Source organism: Oryza glaberrima, chromosome 5, assembly GCF_000147395.1.
Source record: "Oryza glaberrima chromosome 5, OglaRS2, whole genome shotgun sequence".
Classification (NCBI taxonomy): Eukaryota; Viridiplantae; Streptophyta; class Magnoliopsida; order Poales; family Poaceae; genus Oryza; species Oryza glaberrima.
Genome location: NC_068330.1, coordinates 11746726 through 11772154, shown reverse-complemented (window position 1 = coordinate 11772154; position 25429 = coordinate 11746726). Strand labels below are relative to the sequence as shown.

General features: G+C 40.1%; 1 protein-coding gene and 1 pseudogene across 2 annotated transcripts; one reads left to right on the top strand and one right to left on the bottom strand.

Moving 5' to 3' along the window:
• The first annotated feature begins 3016 nt into the window (after positions 1 to 3016).
• Positions 3017 to 8204, top strand: LOC127772627 (uncharacterized). Of its 2 annotated transcripts, none has more exons than XM_052298579.1 (7): positions 3017 to 3452; positions 4761 to 4860; positions 5734 to 5793; positions 6113 to 6227; positions 6695 to 6777; positions 7271 to 7332; positions 7727 to 8204. In XM_052298579.1, the coding sequence occupies exons 1-7, from the start codon at positions 3268 to 3270 to the stop codon at positions 7827 to 7829; spliced, it is 708 nt and encodes a 235-aa protein (XP_052154539.1). In that variant the 5' UTR covers positions 3017 to 3267; the 3' UTR covers positions 7830 to 8204. The 2 variants fall into 2 exon arrangements, with proteins under 2 accessions (XP_052154539.1, XP_052154538.1); XM_052298578.1 differs by having other exon boundaries at positions 3019 to 3452; positions 7724 to 8204.
• Positions 8205 to 9110: 906 nt separating this feature from the next.
• LOC127774091 (disease resistance protein RGA2-like) lies at positions 9111 to 24735 on the bottom strand (annotated as a pseudogene).
• Between the last annotated feature and the right edge of the window lie 694 nt (positions 24736 to 25429).

Genomic DNA, 25429 nt, shown 5'->3' with positions numbered 1-25429 from the left:
GATTGTTGGATGGGATGGGTAGTTATTTTGCTATATTATAAACTGTGTCGCTTGAATTGTAAGGCTTCAACTTTTGCTATTATGAATTGTGCGACTGAACTAAGGCAGGGAACTAGCTACAATGTGCAAGACTTGAATTTGCTACTATGTGTAAGACTTGAATTTGCTATTATGTGCAAGACTTGAACTCCTTATTATGTGTGGCTTGAACGTCCTATCTATGCATTGATGTATGCTAATTATAGGTAAGGCTTGAACTTCCTTTTGTGTTGGTTTGAATGGATGAATGTCTCCAATGGTCAATTTTCTTGTTTTCATCTTGGTTTGCTGTAATGATTGCACGTAATGGTTAAGGCTTGTACTTCTTTTTGTGTTGGTTTGAATGGAGGAAGGCGTGTCTGCTGTTTTCACCCTCTTTTGCTAGGCAGAGCAGCATCAAGAATGTACTTGTGCATGTTATCCTAGATTTTATGGAGATTTTGTCCAAGTAATTTCATATGTGAGGTAACCTCACAGGAGGTATCTCCACCTAAACAACCCACATTTATCCCACCATCTAAATAGAGGATAGAACCATTCCGACTCACCATATCCCTCAAACCAAACAAAAAACAGGGTCCGTTCTATCCCTCCAACAAAACAGAAACTGGGTCCAACCCATCCAAAAAAACAGGAATGGACCTAACCCATCCCACCATATCCCCCAACCAAACACATAGTTAGTCTAATTCAATGGGTCACATACTAGTACTTACTGTTTCAATCGTCCTTTCCATTAGCCTCCCTTTTGTTGTGAGATGAGAAGAGACCTAACTATAATGCAACACTTATATCTTTTACTCTTTTCTCAAACCAGCTGAAGAGCTTCCTGTTAGGGGAAATAATTGAGCAACCCACGGGAAAAAAAATAAAGTTCTTTTATATATGGAATAAGTTCACCGGAGGTCCCTTAATTTGACAGCGAGATTTTTTAAGATCCCTTAACCACAAAACCAGAAATATGTACCCCTAAACTCTCACAAACCGTTCACCAGAGGTCCCTCGGCAGTATTTTTGTCCGCTTTTGCTGACGTGGCATCCTAGTCAGCAAAAAATAAAAAATAGATATGTGGGGCCCACATGTAAGTGACACAAAAATGTTAGGTCAACAATCCTAGTCAGCACTGATATTCATAAATAAATAAACAATTCCATGATTGACAGCATATTAAGCTCTTTTCACCCATGTGTGGAACCGCTAATCGCTGGTAAGGCAACTATATAACACTAACTTTGATATAGCAGTTCGATTTAGTCACTCCCTTTGTTTCATGTTATGAAACGATTTAATCTTTCATTAGTTAAACTTATTTAAATTTAATTAAATTTATTAAAATTTAGCAATATCTACAACACCAATCTGGTTTCATTAAATCTAGCGTTATATATATTTTGATAATATATTTGTTTTGTGTTAAAAATATTGCTATATTTTTCTATAAATTTAGTCAAACTGCTAGAAAAAAAGTCAGTATAATATGAAAACAAAGGGAGTACCACGGAAAACTAAACAAGCCATTAGCACTTGATTAATTAATTATGTAATAATTGTTATAAAATTAGAAAATGGATTTATTGATTCTTTAAAAAACTTTTATAAGTTTTTCATGAAACTTATCGTTTTCAGTTCAGGAAACATGTTCATGATATACGATAGCCCAATCTAACTCCAGATTAGAAGTTAGTACACATCCTATCACTGCTACAAAATCGATTTTGGTATACGGTCAAAACTGATTTTTGCATATGGTTGCTCTTGCTGCATGCACGAAAAGGTATGTGAAAATCGGATTTTTCATGCGGCTAGGGCAACCCATAGAAAAAAAATTAGATTTATGCATCCAGATGCTTAATTCGTCCGACTACGAAAATAGAAAATCAAAAAAAAAATCAAGAAACCCTAACAATAGAAGCTCGCAGCCGCCACCGACGGCCTTCTTTGTCGCCATCATCGTCGCTCGAAGCCTCCATCACCGTCCTTGTCGTCGCTGTCGCTTGCAACCATCATCTCTTTGTAGGTGGAGGGGCCGCGGGATGTGCGTGGGAGGGGGACTGGTGCCGGCTCCGCCCCTCCCATCGTCGTCGTCATTATCACCGGAGCTGGCATGGTAGATTCGGATCCGCCGCCGCATATCATACCTCATGTGTATCTAATCAGACAAATATTATATGTAACACTTACCTAGTCAAACACACATCTATACTATATATCAACCTATTAGAGTGGAATGCAACGTATAATGAAAACATAAAATAGATACAGAAACACGGACGTGAACCTTCGTATTCACATAACCCTTTTACCCAGGAGAAATAGAGATGCGATTCACATATAATCATTTGCATGATTGGAGGCAGTGAGCTCTATCCAACCATCCATATATAATCATTTGCATGTGTCCCTGGTTCGCCATCGTCCACCTTTGGATAGTCTAAAAATGCTCATCGTCTCCACCACCAAGGGTGCGTGAAGGTCTGATTTGACTATCGTACAAGTAGAATTCGTCCGCCTCTCCGAGTGATTTAGGTGAGACTCGGTAGGACCGCCGTCTCCTAGGGACGATAGTGACATCAGATAACGATATAGAGGCGAACGTTGACCCCACGATGAGGTGGGGTCATGGTTCAGGTGTATCTAGTCGGACACACATCTCCGTACCAACTTATCTAGTCAGACACACGTCTATATATCAACCTACCTAATCAGGCACACGTATATAACGAGGCAAACAGTACAAGCCCTCTAACTCTCGATCTATATATAAACCGGAATGCATATGTACTATGTAATGGAGACATACGCTTAAAAAATATACGCGGAAACATAAAAATGGAAGCCTCCGATTCATATTTACCCTAGAAAAAAAAAAGTGAAAGGAAGACTCAACTGAACCAGGAAGGCAGGAAACTTATTTTTTCATGATTGAAGGCAGTTACTCAGTGAGTTCCAATCCAGGCCATCCATCCATCTACCCCCCACAACATAAAAAGCCCAAATTCATTCATTTCCCTTCTCCCTTCCTCGCTCCCCGTCCCCCGACTCGCCGCCGGCTGCGCCACCGGAGAATCCAAACCCTCGCCGCCGCCTCCGCCGCCCGACCGCGCAGAGCTCTGATTCCGCGGAATCCCTGCGCGCCTTCCCGAGATTCCGTCGGGTTTCGGCGGGACCGTCGTCCCCTGGCCTGAGGGGGGGTTGCCGAGTTGGCGGCGGCGGTGGCAGGCGGCGAGATGGGGGCGAACGCCGACCCCACGGGGGTGCTTCTGGGCGGGCCCCACCACCGCAACCCTTCCCCCGCGCCGGCGCTGGCCCCGCCGCCGGGCGCGACCACCGCGGCGGCTCTGCGCCACGACCCGGGGCTCTCCGTCCGGTGGACGCCCGAGGAGCAGGCCGTGCTCGAAGGAGGGCTGGCCAGGTGAGTTTTCTAGGGTTTCTCTTCCCTTCGTCTAATAAACTCTTAGAGAGAGGATTCTCTGGAATAGTCCGTTCTCTCTACTACTTTTGATTGCTAGTCTGGTTAGGAGGTGGAAGAGCTTTGTAGATGGCATCGATCTTGGGGAGTTCTTGGATCGTGGGTATGGTGGTTTTAGTGATTATATTTTCTAATCTACTGTTCGCTCATCTAGAATGGAATTATTTTACTACATGTTTGCTATAGTTTCTCCACTTTCCCGTCTAGGATGGAATATTTATTTGTTTCCTTTACTAGTGAATAGTAGCAAGTTATTCTTGGGTAGGAATGTTTGCATGCTTCCTTATGGGGAGTAGTTATGCTTGGCTAGGTTATTTTTTCCCATCTTTTATTCAATATATCTTCAAGGTTTTTTATATTCATTCATGAGCAAGTGATTGTAGATGGTTTTCTGTCTATTATGATAGAGTATAATTTCGCAGTTGTAGCTGCTGTCATCTAGTCTATCTAGGATGAAATTCCTTTTGTCGTAGTTGCAACGGCAATGGTACTTTTAGGGCTCAGGTCATGCCTGTTGCTGCATGACTTGCGAACAGGACAAGGAAATGGTAATGCTCAAGTGCTTGTATAGAAACGGATAACTGCCATCGGTTATTGCGTTGTAGTTTGGTTGGTAATTTGGAAGCTCAAATGGAAATTAGTACCGTGACTTGTGGAACACGCACATTTTCTGCAAAATGTAGGCATGCATTTATCATGTTGTTTATTAGGGTTTCCTTGTGAGATGAATTCTTAAATGGCCTGTAGTAGCATTTCAGTTGTCGTGTTATTACTCAGTGCAGTGGTGGAGGCTTGTATTTAATAGAGTAAATTACAGTTTGCACTGGTTAGATTTTTGTTTTTATGAGAACTTACACCGTTAGATTGACTTACGTTTCACAATGCACTGAGTTAAGCATAAATTTCTACTTTACTCTGGGGTAAGCCTAAATTTAGTTTCACATAACACCAGTCTATCCTTTTCGGATGGGATTGACGGACCGTGGGATATTGTGCAGCCACCTCATTCTGGCTTGCAATGTGTATGTAACCCTATCTGTTCGTTGTTGTTCTGGGAATAAATGTAGTGGCCTCATGCACTTGGTTAATGTCCCCATCATTACCACAAGTGTTGTACGAAATCTGAATCCTTGAATTGTACTGTTTTTGTTTTGTCCTTATGTAAGCTAGCTTAAATCCTCCGATGTCCTGTACTCAAATGTAGCAACAATTAAGTTAATCAATCTTACTTTCTGACTACACCTATTGTAGCTATGCGGCGGATGCAGCTGTAGTTCGCTATGCAAAAATTGCTATGAATCTGCCTGACAAGACAGTGCGAGATGTGGCCCTGCGTTGCAGATGGATGGCTGTAAGTTGGACTCTGATCACCTGCTGTACTTCTATATTTGTTTGCTCTTTATTTTGCTTTAGCTCCTCTATACAGGAAAGTTGTGGTTATGATAATTGACATATGGGTTTATGTTTCACTGCTTCAGCTTGTCTTATTAAGTAATATATCTAGCGCATCCGAATTTCCCGCCCAAAAATTCTATAATACATCGTTCTTTTATGTTTATCAAGCATCCCATGCCAATCAACCAATTTGAGATAATTCAGTACCTCATATTATTTTTTTTACCATTCTCATTATGTTTATTAGTTGCTTAATTGTTTAAATCAATCAAGTAATTTCACTTTGTTTTTTGCTATGCTTAACCAATGGTTTCCGGATGGCCTGTTACCAGTTCCTTGTGCAATTATCAGATTTATATAGTGAATCTAACATAGAATGCTAGGTTCTAGCATCTCCATTACCAATACCATATTGAGCACCACCTCCAACTTTCATCATGATTACTGTTATTATTATTATTATTATTATTATATCATGATCATGATCATGATCATGATCGTCATCTTTTATCTTCTTCACTAGTGAAAACCATTAAATCTACATCCACACTACATCACTGCCAAAATCACATCATCTGTTTCAAAACCAGTCGTCTTTCAGAAATGAATCCTTCCAAGTCATGCATCATAGTTGTTTTTTATTATAAAAATTAACTGAAGCTGTAGGCTTGTAATAACCATGCAAACTGACAAGTATTGCCATCAACAGATAGTTATGTCTAGTGAATTTTCTTTTCAAACATTCTGATGTTTCATATTACATGCACTATAGTTCTTCTGCCTAACAAATATTGTTATATAATCTCAGCAACTTTTTCATCTCTTGCAGAAAAAGGAGAGTAACAAGAAAAGGAAGGAAGAGTCATCTAAGAAAAACAAAGAAAAGAAGGTTACCATCTGGCTCACTTGTCTACTGATTCCCTATTTTATCACTATTATTTTTCCTGATTTGGCAAGCTATTGATTTCATGAAAGCGGTAACCGGCATTCTTTCTTTCTAGTGAAGTTTTAAAAGGCAGATTACTAGCTTTTAAGTGTTTTAGCAAACCTAGAAGGTGGCACATGCAAAGTCAGTGTTTCACATATGTAAAAATGCATAGGTGTTTGGATGTAAGTATGTAAAAATGAATAGATGTTTAAAAAGCAGCATCATTTTTTTAAAAAATTTCTTGCATGATTAAAATGTATATATTTTTACTAACCTGTAGGAGAGAGCCAATGATTCTTCATCAAAAGGGCCAGCTCACCTAGTGGCCCGACCTAATGCCGCTCCATATTCCCTTCCAGTTCTTCCCATGGATGATGATGATGTGTCATACAAAAGTAAGTCTTCTGTTAAGTACTAGCACTCATATTTTGTACTTTCTTGTGTCACATTTGTTTGCTTATATTTTTTCTTGATGTTATGGTTCCAGGCATGTGGCTATTTAATCCTTTGTTCCTTTATTTTTTTCTCTTCGACCTTGTTGATGCTGCTTTATTATGTAAAATATATATTATTGAACTTATTTGTAATTTATCCAAACCTGAAGTTTTCCAGAGCATGTATGAAAATTTTAAAATAGAGTAAATAGTAGAACATGATGCTTGCAAATTTTTCTACTGTATGATGTTATCCTGTTTGTGATCCAGTAGTAGAGTACCATTTTCTTTTAAATATAATAGGAATAGGAAGTTGAATGCTGTAACTTTAGAAGCATCTTCATTAATATAACAATTATCACTATGTTGAGATTTTAAACGTTGAATTAAGATATTATATTTGATCAGTGCTTTCCATGTCATTGCAGCAATTGGAGGTCAAACTGGTCAAATTCTTGAGCACAATGCACAGATCTTGAACCAGATCTATACCAATATTTCAAACATGCAGGTACTTCTAGTTCTATCTTCTGTTATTTTTTCAGCTCTCAGCCCTAGCATGATAAGATTATGTGAATAATATTTTGGCTATTATGATCTACATTGGCTGTGGTTTACGTTGCATTGTCACTGAAGATGTAGTGTTGCAATTAGTTTCTTAAGTTGCCTGTAAATCACACATGGACAAGCATTCTATCAATAATTGCAAGGTTCTAGAAGAATTTCACTTGATAATAGAACATGGGTATGGGAAATCTGCAATTTCCATTGAACTGTAGGTGTTTTACTTTATTAGTACCCATTTCATGATGGTTATATACTTATACATTGGGGAAAGGAGCAGCCATTTGAATGTATGCTATATTAAAAGAATGTGTTCCAAATATTTTTCTTCCAAAATTTGTATGATTATTTTGTTTCACAAAGGTATAACTGATACCTGTCACATTCACCTGATATTTGCTATTCTGTCAATATTCTAATAATGATTGCATTTATTGTAGGTGCAGGAGAACATCCCTCTTTTATGTCAAACTAGGGACAATATACTTGCAGTCCTGAAGGAGTAAGATTCTCTACTTTGCTTTTTGTACAGTCTTGAATAACTTGGGATTTGAGTACCAGATTTGTCTTCCCATGATTGTTTATCTGGCTCATGTTTTTTCTTTTTTCTCATTCCTGAGTCTTCTAAAGTAAATGCATTTCTTCTCCACTTCAGATTGTACCCCAAGTAGTCTCCTTACTTTGGAATCTAAGTTTCTAACTGGCCTACATTATGTATCAATAAGTTGCAATGTCATTTTAGTCCCCTCCTTGTTATATCAATGCCTTTCTGCTACATCTTAATAACTGAACACTTTCTTCCATGTGATCTTGAAATACAGATGTTATTTATTGATTAAGTAGTTGCTGTCGTTTCATCACTTGTCCTAACAACAATTTCTTCAATTTTATAGCAGGATAGGCGATGTTCCTGAGATAATGAGGCAGATGCCACCCCTTCCTGTAAAGTTGAATGAAGAACTGGCTAACTCTATGTTGCCGAGGCCTCCACATACATGATATGTGCAACAGTTTGCTCAACCAAATCAACTGTGCATGAAGATCAGTTTAGATAGATGGGTTATTTGCATATGCTTTGTCGCTATAGATTCCAGATGTCTGATTGTGCTGTCCAGATCTTAAATCCAGCCATGTAACAATTCTATACCTTGGTTCTATTTGTTCAGCTGATAGTAGGTGCTCCGTGTACAAAGCCAGCAGTTTCAGTGAAACAAGTTCGTAGCCCTCTAGTCCTTGTAGAAAAAAAACATAGGGATTAAACTTCTGTACAGTGTCGAAAGAAATAGCTTCTTTTCTGTTTCAGTTATGTTTAGAACTGGCATTCAGCCAATCTTACATGTTGGGACATGATATAATACAAACAAAACTTCTTAATTTGGCACTGGTGTTTCGATTCCTCCAATTTAATTTCCTTGATCTGTTGCCTTCTTAGTTGAGAACTTAAGAAAGTTCAGTACTTACAGTAAGTAGCATAATGTTTTGCTTTGTCCAATATTATCACTCGCCGTTCTACCCTTCTTTCTATTGCCATGCGTACCATGCTTGCTCTCCTGTTCAATTTGGGATTAATGAATTGTATTCTCCTGTGTAATTTGGGATTAATGAATTATATTTAGACGTTCTTTACGCTAATTATCTGTAGGGTTACTGTAGCAGAGACCGCAAGTTGGCTGGTTGCTTTTATTTAATTAGGAGATAAGCTGCTATGGATAAGAGATAGATATGTTTTAAGTTAAAAGACAAGAAGTTAAAGATAAGATTTAGTTAGTTTGCTATTTGGCTGTGTAAGGTGGTCAAGGAATCTATTCACGTCAAGCAAGAAGTACTAATTAGTGGACTTAATATTTTCTACCCGAGTTTGCGTGATATAATTGGCATGGTTTCGTTTCAGGTTCAATCGGCCAAGGACGATATGAGGACTCTTCATTGAACATTTTGCCTGCTTATATGCGGTTTTCAGATTGCATTTTGTCCGGTTATCTTCTCAATGTTAATAGGAGTGAAACCTTCTCTTGTAAGTCATTGGTTTGACCTAAAACACACTTACTTTACTTGAACTAGCTGAATGTTTTCATAAGCTTTTAGGAATTTAAATGAACTACTGTAATGACTTACGAAGGTGTCACCGCTTGCATCCTAAAAAGATACATTAAAGAAAGGGCCATGCAATCACCAACTTTTATGGATTAGACTTTTTTCCATGATTTCATAACATACTTTTTTACGACGAATCTGAGGATAAGGAATTGAGAATTAAGCAAAACAAGAAATGGTAGAAAAGCAGAGTACAAATATATATATATCCTTCCCTGGTACAGTTCAGAATATCAGTAAAATAAGCTTGATCACCACCGCTTCCAGGAAGCTCAAGAGTAATTGATCGATCAAATGTAACTCCTCACAGAAACCACAAGAGTAAGTAGCAAAAACATGTCACACACTAACCAAACGCGTGTAGTGAGACCAGACTCCAGCACAGCAAGATGACCAATATACAGAAGTACAAAAGACAAGATCCAGAGTAAAGTTGTAGTCTCCACACTCTTTAAAACGGTATTGATCTAAGATGATCAGCATACAGTACAAAAGAAGCACGAAAGCATTTTCTGAATGGTCCAGCAGAAGAAGAAATGTACTCAGCAGACAGTCTTCGACAATCCAATCCTTCTTATCACTTTCTCAATCTGAAAATCTGTACACAAGAACCTTAGTTTATTAGCATCGGCATGAAACCTTATCATTACGAGAAGAAAACAGGAGTGTGATTGTAGAGGACGTACATGTTATATTGGGAGGAACAAGTAGAACCACACTCTAGGGAAGAGAGGGCAGCCAAGACTCTGTTGAAATACGAAACGTACAAGTGCTTTTAGTACCACTATAAGAGACTACTGTAAACTCATACTCCTACATAAAAATAAAGCAGGGACCTTAGAACCTTAGTCTCATATCCTTAAATTAGGAATATGAGAGACAAGCTGCCAGTATTCCCCCATTCCTTGCTTATAACGCTTAGCCAAATAAGGGCAGCCATAAATGTACAATCCCTGGAGATTAGTAAGGTGTTTTATGGACTCGGGCAGGCATTGAATGGAAGAGCACTGTTGGATAATAAGTTGATGAAGAGCAGAGAGTTTTCCGATGCACTCTGGTAGTGCAGTCAGTGCACCACATCCTACCAAGCCGAGTGTTCGAAGGGACGTGAGGTGCTGAAACGTCTCAGGCAGCTGTTTCAAATTATCGCATTCAATAGTCAAGTTCGTGAGGGACGTAAGGTGGCCTATCGATTGATGGTGACTGTCCATCATTGGGGTCCCCGTGATATTCAGGTACCGTAAAGAACACAGTTCTCCAAACCATTCTGGCAGCATGCCAAAGGTGGGGCACTTGTGGATGTACAAATTCTGGAGGGAGGTGAGGCTTCGCATGCTCTCAGGTAATTGTGTTAGGTCATCGTTGTCAAAAATATGCAAGCGTTCTAGTGCATCAAGGTACTGCAGGAATTTCCAACCACAAGATGATACTGTCATTTTAGTTAGAAATAGATTCTTCAGTCGGGGCACCGCTGAGTGTGCACTGCTGCAGGGATCAGACTTGTGGGCGAGTGGAAGAACCAGATGGGAGAAGCTACCCGTAGATAGCAGCTGCTCATTGCTTTCTTTTAAAGAAAGTTCCTCCAAAGATGATGGGAAATGGGGCACTACATTCAATCTTGGACAGCCCTCTATCGATAAGGTGGTCAGGACAGGGAAACAGTATTGTGCCTGCAATTCATCACCCCTGATTTCTGAACCAGTTGTCGTGGTCCACATGTCCTCCAAATTAGGCAATCCAAATAGTTGAAGGTAATTCAGCAAAGGCAAGTCAAAAAGTCCTTGTATATGCTTCAAGTTTGGAATTTCTTCTAGTGTTATTCTTGTTAGATAAAGAAGCTGACATGGACTTGTTTGCATTAACATTGTGCCTTCCCAGCAAGAAGAATCAGTTTGCTTCCTCATCCACTGTGGCAAACAGGGACCTCCAAAATAATGTATTGATATTTCCTCAATTTTAGATGGTGGTTCAAGAGCATTCAGCACAGCCATGTCTTGTTCCATGACCATATTCGATACTAACTCCTTTTCAGTTTCACCTCGATACCAGTTCAACACCAGACGCTTTATGTTATTCTTCCTCTTCAAGCTTGCCCTATCTGCATCAGTTGGATCCTGCATATATTTAAGGTTGGTAATTTTTATATCACCACTTAGCATATCAAGGGTTTCAAGCTCTGAGATCCTTGCATCATCTCCACCACATCCAACAACAAACAAACCCAGCTTTGTTAAACGAGTCAGCTGTCTGAAACCTGATGGCATGCAACGTAGTTTATTGCAACCCTCTAAGTTCAAAACTGCAAGCCTTCTCAAGTTTGTTATACCTTTAGGCAATTCCATGAGCTCGTTGCAATATCCAAGGTCTAGACATTCTAGAGTATCATTCAAAGTAACCCATTGAGGTAACATGGTAATCTTGGTATTGTTAAGATTAAGAGTACGCAGTGCACAGCAGGCAAATGTGCTTGGCAGGTCATGGAAGCAGCGGCAATAAGCTAAGTTGCTTATCTGAAGGTTGTTGAACTCCCTGCATGGTTCTGATGGTAGTTGTTGTAGAGATGAACACGGTTCAATATGAAGCACCTTTAGGTTCTCAATTTTTCCTATCGAAGTCGGTATGTCTCGAAGCTCGAAACATTTATGTAGTTGCAAGGATCGAAGATTTTGACAATCACCAATGGACTGCGGCAAACTCTTAAGACTAAGAACTGTATTCAGCTCTAGAGCTCTTAGCTTCTTAAGCTTGCCAATAGACTCAGGTAACATCAATCTGTTGCACATAATTAAATGAAGTGACTGCAAGTTCCAACAGCCTGAGATTGCTTCAGGAAGTCTTTCGCAATCAACTTGGTGGATTTCAAGGTATCCAAGATATTCAAACTTCAACAAGACTAGTGGAAAAGGAGTAAAGTTTTCACTGTCAAAAACTACACTGCGGACATAGCAGCTCTTCTTATCTGGTTTATCAAATGATAGGTTACCATCTGACATATATAGAGCACGGACCTTGTCAAGTAAACCCATCTTAACCTTCTCAGTTCCTGATGTCAAAGATAAATATCTGCATTTGTATGTTTGATCTGTGGTCATATTCTTTGGTCCAGATGTCACCGCTTCGTTCTTTTCACAATATTGAGCAAGATCATGAATCAGGTCATGCATCTTGTACAATAATTTGCTGTTATCAAACCCTTTTAGTGTATCTTGAAGAAAGAAGCCAGCTTTCACAAGAGAATTGAAATATTCACTTGCAATATCTTCTGGCTGCTCTTCCTTCATCGGCGTGATGAATCCATGGGCTATCCATTGTGCAACCAATCTGTCTTTGTTGATCACATAGCCTTTTGGAAATATGGAGCAGAATGTAAAGCACTGCTTAAGTTCATCTGCCAAGTGAATGTAGCTCAATTTTAAGGATGCAAACACTTTGTCATTTAGAGCAATTCTACGGTCCCTGAGGAGGTATCATGAGGTACCAAAAATTTAGTGTAAAATTTGGTACCTCACTCATAGTACCTAAGTACTAAATTTACAATAGAAAAAATGGTACCTCAACAAGGACCGTAAAATTGCTCTGTCATTTATACTCCCATCATTCCATAAGTCACTCCCTCTTATGGCTCTCCAAGTACGGATCTCCCTCTTTTTACGAAGGACACCTTCAATAGTTCTGATTGCTAGCGGTACCCCACCACATCTCTTCAGAATCTCTTTCCCAACCTGTATAAACTCTGATCCCAAATCATCCTCAACCCACCCAGAATACTTCAGGAACAAGCTCCAACTCTCAGACTCTGATAAGAACACCAACTCGTATGTATGATCCGATTCTACTGCTTCTGCAACCTTTCGATGACGGGTAGTTAGCAAAACCCTGCTTCCGGGTGACCTATCCTTTAGATGCAGCATGAATTGTTTCCACTCATCCACATCCGTATGCCAAGCATCATCAAGAACAAGAAGGAACTTGTTACCAGATAACTCTTTGGAAATTTCACGGATCATCTGTTTTTCGGCTTGATAATCTGACTTTCTGCAAACAACAGTTTCATATAGCTTGCCAATGAGTTTTTTCACATTGAACTCTTGCGACACATGGACCCAGAAAATTCTATCGTTAAATGACTCCTTTATCTTGTTGACATGGCAAATGTGTTTGGCCAGAGTAATTTTGCCTGACCCGCCAAGCCCAACAACAGAAACTATCTCAAAATTCTTTACCTCATTAGAGTCTACAAGCTCATATACAATTTCATCCTTCACCTTGTCCCTGATAGGTATTTGTGACTCGTCAACATTATTACTCAACACGGACCACTCCTCGCTTATGCTGTTCCTGCTAGGAATAGGTTGATCCACTTGTAAATTACTGCGTATAGTATTGGCATCCCTTGTGTGCACCACAATCTCATTATCTTGCGACGGAACACAAATGACTTTGGTTTTTCACATAACCTGTCAAATATAGCATGCTTGTCACCATCGGTGTGTATCTTGTGTTTCTCAGATTCCAGTTGAACTTCATGGAGTAGATCTTCAATATCATAAGCTATATCCATCAATTTATTAATCACCCAGCGGAACTGTAGGTCACACTCTCTTGATTGATCACGAACTATGGACAGCCAGCTTGTAATTTCACGGTGAATACCTTGAAGTTCAGATAGGTCTTCGGCCACACGCGCTATAGCAGCAAACTCGCTGCCTATCAGTGAGACTAACTTGTTTCCTGCGATCTTCAACAGCCCAGATGCTACAGCAGCTTCCATTCCACTCATGTTTCAAAGTATCTTCCGAACCCCTGTTCACGGAATTGCAAAAGGAACAATTATATTTAGTTTAGACAAAACTGATTCAATGGCAGCAATATTGTTGCAACAATTAGTAACTCAGTAATCAGTAATGGAACGGAAGATAACATTGCATTGTGAATTAGAATGAGCGGGCGCACGTACATATCATACCCGCACGTACATATCATATTTTCATATTTGATCCCAACAGTTGGAGAAAGAAGTATCCAAAAATTCATGTAAATGAAACATTGACCTATTACCCATTGGCAAAGACGCAACAAGGGGTCAAGTGGTCCAATTGTAGTCGGATGGCGACCGTGTGAGCCTCTGAATAATCCCACCTTACTTAGTTTGGAAGAATGAAGCCACCTTAAAAGGGAGAGCCACCCTTCCCCTATTGGACTAGTCTTTTAGGGAGATTGGGCTTTTCCTCGAGTGGGTATGCCTAAGAATTGTTGGGGGTCCGGGCAACCTTAATTTATTGGACCTCGGCCAACCCCGATGCATAGTTTATTGGACCTCGGCCAACTACACCTGGGCGAGATGCATCACAAACTAAATGGTGCAGCCAAAATATTTTTTTTAGAGCTACATGCAAATCTAACTGCAATAAGTATTTACTATTACAATAAGTATTATTTTGGCTTCTGGGGGTGGACAAAAAAAGAAGAAAACTTGTTCTCATAGGAGCATCTGATATATGTTGGGCTCTATGGTTGAGTAGGAATGATGTCATTTTTGACAAGTCACCATCTATTTCATATATGCAGGTAGTTTTCAGGGCAACACATTGGCTCCGGTCTTGGGCATAACTACAAAAGTGTGAGGAAGATATTGAGCATTTAAAGACTGTATGCTGTATTCTTGAGACAACGGTTATGCAACTTTTTGTCAATTTTGGATGGAGGTTCACAAACAGAATTCAATAATTGTGTACTCTTTATCTTGGGTTGGCAGTCTTTAGGTTGTTTTTTCTTGATGGTTGGTTTCATCTTTTAAGTTTCTTTGAACTTCACTCATTTTGAGTGTGACATTGTAATAATTGGCTGTAGCTCTTTGAGCAAAGGCCGAAATACTCTATTCCATTATCTAAAAAAACTGCAATAAGTATTTACTATTACTCCATGTCTCCATTCCCTATTGTTATTGAAATTATATTTTGCGTTCCGGGCGACCTACAGGCGGTGGCTCCGCTAGGGGATTAGTCAAGATAGAGCAACAAATTGATCTTAGGAACTGTAAGTTGGATACAAATTGAGCCCCAGCGCGAGCTTAATTTTTTTCAAACCGTGTGCGATCCTGGAACACGTCGGACTGATCGAGATCACGCTCTCCACGCAAGAGGTAGAGGGATAGAGAGAGCATGCATGTGTCGATCGAGAGCTCATGTCCATGCTGCGACCTTGTGTCACACATGCATACGGGAGAGATCCGAGATGAGCAGTACTAGTACAAATTCAGAGATGCTAAATTCTGGTACGTAATTATCTTCGCAAGCATGCTTCCATGAATTATATTGCTTGCTTTTCTTTTCCCCCCAATTAATTCTAATAGGTTGCTTCATTTAACTTCCTGGATCATAGCTTTGCAGGCGTTCGTGTTGCCTGTTGTTTTGATCCCGGTCTAGGATCACCTCGACGATCATGTTTGTCGTTATAACATGTATAAAACTATCCCCTTTTCCTTAAAAAAAAATCAGCCAGCGTTCCATCGCTGGGCTCGGAAAAATAATTTCCTAGATCATCGAGTTTATTTGTACCTAAAATTAGCAAATTATGCTATAGGATATTCAAAGTTTGTATAGTTTACTAACGAACATAAAAAAAAGGTGCCATGCATACCTAGAGAACACCCTAAAAAACTGATATTTTATCAGAAGACATTTTCAGCCCACCCACTTGAAGAGAGAAATTCTTAACAAAGACGAGAATACCTCTGAGACAACAAGATTCTAACCTAGCATTAGAGCGAAAATTTTGAAATTATGCAACTCTCAAAATGCCTTCACTTTAAGTACATTGTTCGCATATATCATATTTCATCATCACTCTGAACATCAGGTTAGTACCTTGTAGCCCCAGGGGTATTGTCACACCCTGATTTTGTTTCAAGGATTTATAAATTATTTAATAAATTATTTCTAGAATTTATATTAAGTGTTCATTAATTTACAAGTGAAGTTAAATGTGGGAAATAAAATTTTGTAAATAAAGCATGGCTGGATTTAATTTTAATTAAATTCTCCATAATTAATTATACTCACTGGAATTTTCTCTAATTTTTCATAGCTCAAAATATAAATTTTAATAATACAAAGATCATTTCAGTGATTAATAATTTAAATAGAAAAGTAAATAAAATCCCCCTTCCAGTTTTGTGCCGAATCTGGAAAAATTTCTTTCCCTCCCTTCCTCTCTAGCCGCAGGCCTGCCCATTTTCCGCAAAGTCTACTTTGCTTCCTCCTTCAATCGGACCAAGGCAAAAGAAGTCGTAGCAGAAGTCTGATCTACCTCCATGTCGCTATAGTAGCTTCTTTAAGCTCCAGCCGAGCCAGAGCCCGGCCTACACGCGACATCACCCCAATCCCGCATCCCATTCAACCAAGTCCGTGTAGATAATCTCAAATTAGTTGAGGGCTTTTGATCTCCTGCTCTATCTTTCCCCTCAAGAAATCGAAGGAAATCCCAAGGTAATCGCTCCCGTATCAGGCTCGAACTCGAGTTTATCTTTCCCACCAAAACCCTAGGTTTTCCCGGCGCCGTCTTGTTCTTTTTAGGCCCGGACTCAAGCTCCCGCGCCTATAAATAGATCCCCCATGGCCCTTGATCTCCTCTCTCGTTTCAACCCCTTGTCCTAGCTTGCCGCCACCCGAAACCCTTTTCCCCAGCTACCTTCTCTCTCCGCCGTCGGCCGCCGTTCCAACCGCATCCGGTCGCCGCCTCGGTCGCCTCCGCTCTGTGCCGTCGCCACCACCAGGACCGCACTGATGAAACGAAAACCAACAACCACCTCCTTTAAGCTGCAAGCCTCCGGAACATGGTCGTCACCATGAACCCGAGCTACTTCGCCTCCGACCGAGCCCCACTATTGTTCCCGTCATCGCCGGACCTCACCGAAGCCACCGTCGGCATCACAATAGCGAGAAGAAGCCCATCCACAATTTGTCCTCCACTGAAGATCGCCGGAATTCCGTCGTTGACGCCAACCGATCTCACTGGCGCTTGGAGCTTGTCGCCGGTCATCTTCCGCCGCCGTTCGTCGTCGTTCTCACTGGGGTAAGCATCATCGTCTCCTCCTCTCTCTCCCGGTGCCTTCACCTCTCGCCGGAGCATCGCCGTTAGCCATCGCCGCCGCCGTCCAAAGCCTGCCAGTCGTCCAGCCTATTTAGCATGTCCACGTCATTGCCGCTTAGTCCTTTCTATCCGCATGGTCGCTTGCGTGGCATCCCATGTGGCCACTCCGGTTCAGATCAATCTAACCATCCGATCTAGGTCGAAATCCGGTCAATCGATCTCAGCCGTCCAAAATCATTATATATAATTTCCCCTCTTTTTTCAATGGCATATTGGTCCATTTTACTATAGGTTATCTACCAAATTTGATCCCATAAATTTCCAGAGGATGTTTTTAATATTTCTCTCAGTTATAAATTATTTTTAAATTGTTTAAGTTATTTGGAATAGTCTTTCCTTTAATAGGTCAAATTGGATTAAATTTTGTAAAATTCATAACTAATTCATATAAAGTCAGAATGAGGCTGTTCAAGTCTCTAAATTCATCTAAAATCATGATCTACATGTTTGTTTACTTTTTATGTACTATTTATTTGTTTTCTATTATTCTATTTCCTTGTTTTGCATGTTAGCTTGTCATTTTCGTCGTTTCGAAGGTACATGAGTGCGTCATAAGTGTTCCTGATGAAGAATTGAAGACTGATTATTGCAAGGAAAGTCACACAAATCCCAAACACAATCTCTTTGAGCATGTTCATCCTATATTTAAATTCTCTATTTATTTCAAATGTGCATTTATTTTTGAACGTCACCGGGTGGTGTGAACCTATTCCATTGTTTATGGCCAATTTGCATTGATTTCAAATGTGCATGTATTTTCGAATGTCACCAGGTGGTGTGATCATATTCCTTTGCTTATGGCCAATTTGCATTAATTACCTTATTCCTTGATACCTTGTGTTATAATTTGACTAGCTTGGACTTTATACATTAGTCCAACTAGATATTAGATATAATTGGTTAGCCATGCTTAGAAATAGTAGTATCATTTTATATGGGATAACTAATGATTCACTCATGAATACTGATGGATATCAATGGTAGCTCATGATGGTCAATCGTGATTGGTTAATTAAATTGCCAACTAAAACTTGATAATGGTGGGTTGTGAGCACATGCTTTGAGGTTTGGATAGTTGTGCTCATGATAATTAAGGACTGGTTCGCGAGCTACTGTTGTGAAACATTACCCGTACTAACCACAAGTCAGCATGGGCAACAGTGGACACTTTGTGTAGCATGGTTCATTATGGAGTGCTAGACTGTGAAGTGGCGGAGATAAGCCCACGGGAGTTGTTGGGGAGTCCATACCTTAGTCTAAAGGGGGTGACTGTGATCCGGGAACGGTGCACCGCTTTGAGTTGTGTTATGTGAGGGTTCTTGTCACAATTACACACGTGGTGACGTGTCAAGCATGACATGGTGGCATGATGGAGAATTGTGTCTTGTGCGTAAAGTTGTATGCCTCTGGACAGAGGAAAACTATTCGAATAGCCGTATCCGCGGTTATGGGCAAGCCTAACTAAAAGTTAGTGTCACTAATTTGGTTTTGGTGATTAATGATAAATCGAATTATACGAGACTAATATTTTTATAATCATTGTCTTTGTCCTAGTCTCATGTGAATACACTGCTACAAAAATGCACATATGGGTCGGCAATATAGGAGCCGGAACAGCCAAAACTGGCACCTATAATGCTTTTCCCACCTCTATAGACTGAAAACATACAAAACCAACACCATTTTAGCAACTATAGGTGTCGGTTATAGAGAAAAACCGACACCTATAGTATAGGTGCCGGTTTTTTAAATAAAATCGACACCCTTAATATATTATAGGTATCAGTTAATTAAAAAAAAACTGGCACCCATCACAAACCGAGCCGAACCTGGCAAGCTTGAGCCGATCGCTAACCTAACCATTATCTGGCCACTTCCTCTCTCACCAATCCATATCCTCTCTCGCTCTTGTTTCTCTCTCTCGCCCCCTCGCTCTTGCTCCCGCTTCTCTTTCTCGCCCCCTCCTCCTCCTCCCCACATTCGGTGTCATCGGCGGTGGCTTCGCCTTCGCCAGATCTAGCGGGAAGGGAGGCGGCAGCGCCCTCCCCTCCGTTCGATCCGGCGGGAGGGGAGGAGGCGGGCCCTCCCCTCCACTAGATTCGGTGGGAGGGAAGGCGGCGGGCAGCGGCGGTACCCTCCCCTCCGCCAGATCTGGCGGGAGGGGAGGTGGCGGCAGGGGCAGCGGGCTCCCTAAGGGGAGGCGGTGGTTAGGGTGCGGCACCCTCCCCTCCCTATCGGCGAGGAAGCTGAAGGTGGAGCAGAGAAGCCCTCCCTAGCCTCTATTGTGGATGTTTTTTTTGGATTTGTGGATGATTTTTGTTGTTGAGTATGTTAATTCATTCTGTGATGTCAATCATCTTGGTGACGATATAATTTTGATTTGGGGATTTTGGGATCTTGATTTGGGGATTTGGATCTTGGGGAACAAGGGGAGCATGGTGCGGTGGTGAGTTTGACTCGATTCTAGACGGCTCTCTTTTTTTTTTGGCTTGTGTGAAATCTATAGGTGTTGGTTCTATTTTTCTCATAAGTGTCGGTATCTTCTATGCCGACAAATTGGTGCCGGATCAAAATCCAACACCTATGAACGCTTACAAACTGGCACTTATGGCATATTCTGTAGCAGTGGATATGGAAGTGAAAATTGTGAGTTGTGGTTCCCGGACTTCATATGAGTTGAGATAGAAATATTCGTGGATGGTGGACTTAAATCACAACAAGGATGAAGTGCATGGAGATCATGTTATATGTATCATTCCTTCTCTCCATGCACATATTGATTTGCTTATATATAATATTTCCATGTAGTTAACAATATACATGTGAGACTAATGTTTTGTTTGAGCCTTTTCTCTTGTTTACTCTCTTTACATTGATGAAGGTATATTTTTTATTTTAGTGTCTATATTTGATAAATTTCTTATATTCTTGTATAGGAAGCTCCCAATGTTTCATATATTTTTATGCAAACTCTTGCTTCACACAAACAGTTTGTATGCATACATTTAGGAGGAGAAAATCTTATACCTTAGTGTGACATCCTGGCACAATTAGGATTTGGCCTGTGTGGCCCATGAGAGCTGTGAGCATATTTAGTACCACCTTACTAGTTTAGCAAGGTTGGAACCAACTTATAAGGCCTCTTCCATCCAACCATGTCACTCCCAGGTTAACCCTTTTACACGAAGAGAGGATGAAAGTGTAACTGGAGTGGTGTGTGTAAGTGGGCTCGCCCGTCGGATGAGCTGGCTATTCGGTTCTGGAGGGAAGGTTGTTACACGTAGTTATGCATGTGCTCAATCCAAGTTATTCAATTTTATTTAATTGGGATATTTACATTTGAGCATATATTTGAGTATATGACACTTGTGATGTTGATTAATACTCATTACTTATTCATATCCTTTTATGCATGCGATCGGTTGGTCAACAAGTAAAGGTCGACAATTGAATCATTGAGACTAACAATTTCATTGAGTTGAATGAGAGAAATAGGTTCTAAGATTAGAAAATGTGTTGATACTCAAGAAAGATGATGACACCTAATGATATCAAGGATAACAAAGTGAAATTATTGAAAATGTGTGGTATGAAGTGGCTACTATCGCAAGACGAAGAAGGGCAAATGATGCTCGGCCACGATGGACCATGCGGTGGTGAAGGGCAAGTAAGGGGCTTGGCGCCGAAGGACCAAAATGCGATGGTGAAGGGTGAGTGACGGCTTTGTCGTGATGGACAGTGCGAGGCCATTTGAAACTACAAGGGGGAGCACACATCAATCTTTGAAGAATGTACGGTGAAACGGTTTTGGCGTTCGCAAGCCTTAAGGTAAATAAAGGAAGATGGCATGAAGGCATTCCTATTAGTATAATTCTTTTCCTATTTATATTTGAGTATAGGAATGATGTACTATTAAGAGGGATGCAACATCGAATTGTTTGTGTTTGTCTCGGTGTTCAAAGTAACCTATCCTAGTGCTACCTTGAGAGATACCAAGTTTTAACCTATCCTTTGAGTGGTTTTAGACGTTCCTTTTGGTTGAGTTGGGTAGTCCTTTCAGTGAGCTTTCCATAGAGTTCAAGAACATAAAAAAAGGGACTTTCGAGCAAAAAGGTTATGGTCGTTTTGCTCTATGTTGTTTTTCGGAAATTCCAAAAATATTTTAAAAAGTCCAAAAAATTTCAAAAATTCTGAAAATAGCTGCAAAACTGAGATTGCCTTATGTTGATTTCAGACTTGTCCGAAAATGCATTTCAGAAATTCCGGAAAATGTAATCTTGGCCTTTGATGGCTCCTGTTCTTAGACAAAATTAGATACATCCAAAGCCAAATAGCCTTCCCCATCCTCCTACCTTTGTGGTGCCTCTTAGTGAGAGTGATTTGAGGAGGGGAGAGAGTTTGATTGAGAGATTGAGAAGTTGAGAGCTAGGGAGCTTCACTCCATACTTTCAGCACTCGAGTTCATAGCAAGCAAATTTTTGATTGTGTTTGTTACTCTTGGGGACTAAGGTCTTCTAGATGGCTAGACATCGCCGACGAGCACCCAAAGTTGTGGTATGCATAGAAAAGTTTGTGAATGCTTCAATTTCGCCGTTGCAAAGGAAGAAATCAAAAGTAAAATCGAGTGCATTTGTGCATCCTCGTGAGGAAAGAGTTGAAATAGACCTAACCTTTGTGGCTCCTCAGCGGAGGCGTAGGATCCGTGGATCCGAACTTCTGGAAATAAATCAACACGTCTGCTCTCTTGGTTTGCTCATGTTTACATTATCTCATATTGTGCTTGAGCTTATTTTTACCCGATCTACTTGCATGCTTAATTGATTTAGTTAGTGACCTTATATCTTGCTTAGATACCTTGTTTGTCACCTTTTTTATTCATATACATTTTGTTTATTCGAGCTACAAGTTAAATTCATAGCTAGTGTTTTATTCCATTATTTGCCGAATTTTTTGGTTGAGACCGAAACTTCCAATCCTATACCTGAAGTTTTGATTTGAATAGAAAGTTTTCATCTTTCTAATATGCTATAAAGTTGTGATAATATTTTTCGTGATTAGTCTCACACTATTCTTTAATGGAAATAATTTGATAATGTGATAAATGATGGCAATTTCTTAGCTCCAGCTATGGAATGATTAATTCTTGTTTGGAGGTTAAATCTGTACGACCCGGGATCGGTTGTTCAGATTTGGTTGGGCTTAGGCCTATATAGCATTGGTGTGTTCTATAGTGTCGATTTTAATATTATTTAATTACTCAACTGTTATATTACTATCTAATATTTATTAAATGGTATTTATGTAAATGAGCCTATTATACCATCCTATCTATCTTTGTGCCCATCGGCGACCATGAACGCTTCCCCGGTGGTGCGAAGCTGCCGACGAGCTCGAGCTCCTCCCCTGGTGCTTGATCTTTTGGTTAGTTGATCGAGAAAATTAACCATGCTTCCACATCTGGTAAATCTCGGGTAGTTGGTTGTGTTAATGAATTCAATATCCCATATTTTAAACTGATGTGCAAAAAAATTCGTGCCAAAAATTTTATTTGCCAGTTGCTTGATTTTTATTCAATTACAAAAATCATTTTGGGCAGCTACTGTAATCTCTGATGTTATTTTTGAGATTCTGATGTTATCTTTGAAGTGAAGACTAGTCAAGGGTGTATTGGCTCGCGAGCCAAACGAGCTAGCTCGAGCTATCAGATCCGCTAAGCCAAGCTAGGGTTTCGTTGGGATAACGAGCCGAGCCAGGTCTATATCCACCTCTACCACCGCAGCTGGTCCCGCCACCGTCCATGGATCATGGTGGTTGTGCCGTTGTGGACCTTGTGGTCATCCACACGCCAACCTAGCCTCGACTACGCCAACGAGCTCTAGGGCGGTGGATAGGAGGCTTGCATGTATATTAAAATATTTGCAAATTATGTACTATATACTCTTTATTTCTTAATACAAATAGAACTCAAGTACAGATATAACATATCCTATGCCTATAAATATAGATAGGATGTTATCCAAATCCGTGCTCCTAGGGTATACATGTGTACTAGGTTTGTATTTGTATTGGAACGAAAGGAGTAACTAGCTTAAACTTTCTTTTGTTTGGTCAAAACTTGATGCGATGTATCATCGAAGTAAAATGCTTGAAATTATTCTAATGGGACTCTTTTTAGAGAAACTATTTTAATCCCTCGAGGGGATATCCCCTTGTTCTTTACATGTCACTTAAATGATTATGAAAAAAATTAAGTAGGTGCATTAACATGTGATGTAACACTTCACAAACATGCAAGTTCAAATTCAACTTCTACATCTCGTAACGAAAAAACAAATTAACCCGCTACTATTCATAGTCAAATTTGTTTTTTTCGTTGTGAGATGTAGAAGTTGAATTTTTTTACTGACATGTTTGTGGAGTGATATATCACATGTTAATACATCTTCTCAAATTTTTTTATAACCATTTGAGTAACATGCAAACAACGAGAGAATATCCCCTTGAGAGATCAAATTTCATTTCCCTCTTTTTATCATTGTCAGTTGTCACTCGTTACGTAGTTTCAGTTGCCCCCTCAAGTCTAAATCATGGCTCTAGCACTTGCCTTCTCCTGATCTCAACGCCGTCGCTAGCTTCACGCATGGCGTGAATCGATCTTTCTCAATCCCATGACACACCTTCTAGAGTCTAGACCCAACGACGAGATGGGCCATGGCGGCGACGTTGACGTTGAAATTAAGAAGCCACCGTAGTGCTCACCGCCAGCGTGTAGATCTAGCTAGGTACACGTAGATTCAAGGTGTTGCCTTTCTCTTTCCTTCCCTCCTCCCCTTTTGGCCTCGTTTGGCTGTGAATGGCACCACATAGATCATACGAGAGGATGTAGCAACGCAGATATACTGGATGGGCAGTTGTTTAAATGAATGTTACATTGTTAGATTCATTCAAAAGATATCTTCAAGCAATCTTCAATTATGAAAAGATTTTCCCTTTTAGTAAAATATCATTAGTTTAGCCCAAACAAACAGTTCCATCTAGCCAGGCGCTGCTTTTGCTTTTGAGTTTTCATGTGTTGCCCCTTGTAAACCACGTAAGCAAACTCCGTATCACACGCCACAAGGAGCGTGCGTGTGAGAGGATGTAAGCATGCAACAGAGATCTATCCAATGCACGGGTGGTTGTTTAAACGAATCGAAGACAAGCTAGCTTGCATATAAGTTGTAACTTACCTCTCGAGAAGGGCAGAGCAGCAACGGCGCGATGATGTCTGGCACTCGTTACAGATCGCCAGGTAAAGACTGAAGAGGGGGCTTGATCGATCGATCAGTACGTACGTGTACGTGGTGTCTACCGATCGATCGAGTAGATCGAGTCGTCAGAGCAAAACACAAATTAAGTTAGTTAACCATGCATCCAGATCGATCGATCGAGAAAAGCAGGAAGAGATCGATGTATATATATATATGCAGCTAGAACTAATTAAGTAAGTCATGGATCAGACAATATATACCACGAGTTCCAACCAGGATCGATCGGCTGCTTGCCTTCCTACTAGTACTCCATCCGGACCATCCCCAAACGCTGAAACGCGGCGCTCCCAGCAGGACGAAAATCAGCGAGCTTTCGGGGGCGTAGGCGCAGGCGCAGGCAGGATGATGGCACAGTGAGTGACTACTGGTGCTCTTCCTATTTCGTGATGCTAAGTATTAATGCCATGATCCGAGTCACTTTTGTTATATTATACTAGTATATGTTACTCCCTCCGTCTAAAAAAAAAGACAAACCCTGATTTCCGTACCCAACGTTTGACCGTCCGTCTTATTTAAAAAAATTATGAAAAAAAATTAAAAAGACAAGTCACGCATAAAATATAATTATGTTTTATTATCTAACAACAATGAAAATATGAATTATAAAAAAATTTTATATAAGACGGACAGTTAAAGTTGGACACAGAAATTTAAGGTTTAACTTTTTTTAGTCGGAGGAAGTACACAGGCAGGCAGCTGCACTTTATCTGGTTTAGTGCCAAAAAAAAAAGGTTCCGGAAAACGAGGGCAACACGAATCTTCCTTGCTGTACCAAACAAGTCTTGAGAATTTTTTAGGACTGCTCTCCCGCGGATTGGAATTTGCTGTTTATATATGAATTCTTTTCGTGTTTATATACTACTCCCTCCTTTCTTAAATGTTTGACGCCGTTGATTTTTTTAAACATGTTTGACCGTTCGTCTTATTCAAAAACTTTTGTGAAATATATAAAACTATATATATACATAAAAGTATATTTAACAATAAATCAAATGATAGGAAAAGAATTAATAATTACTTAAATTTTTTAAATAAGACGAACGG

Bases quoted from the DNA above. Each gene is read 5' to 3' on its own strand.
- LOC127772627 (XM_052298578.1), top strand. From the start codon at position 3,268: ATGGGGGCGAACGCCGACCCCACGGGGGTGCTTCTGGGCGGGCCCCAC. The intron at 3,453-4,760 runs GTGAGTTTTCTA...CACCTATTGTAG, and splicing joins CTCGAAGGAGGGCTGGCCAG to CTATGCGGCGGATGCAGCTG. The intron at 6,228-6,694 runs GTAAGTCTTCTG...ATGTCATTGCAG, and splicing joins TGATGATGTGTCATACAAAA to CAATTGGAGGTCAAACTGGT.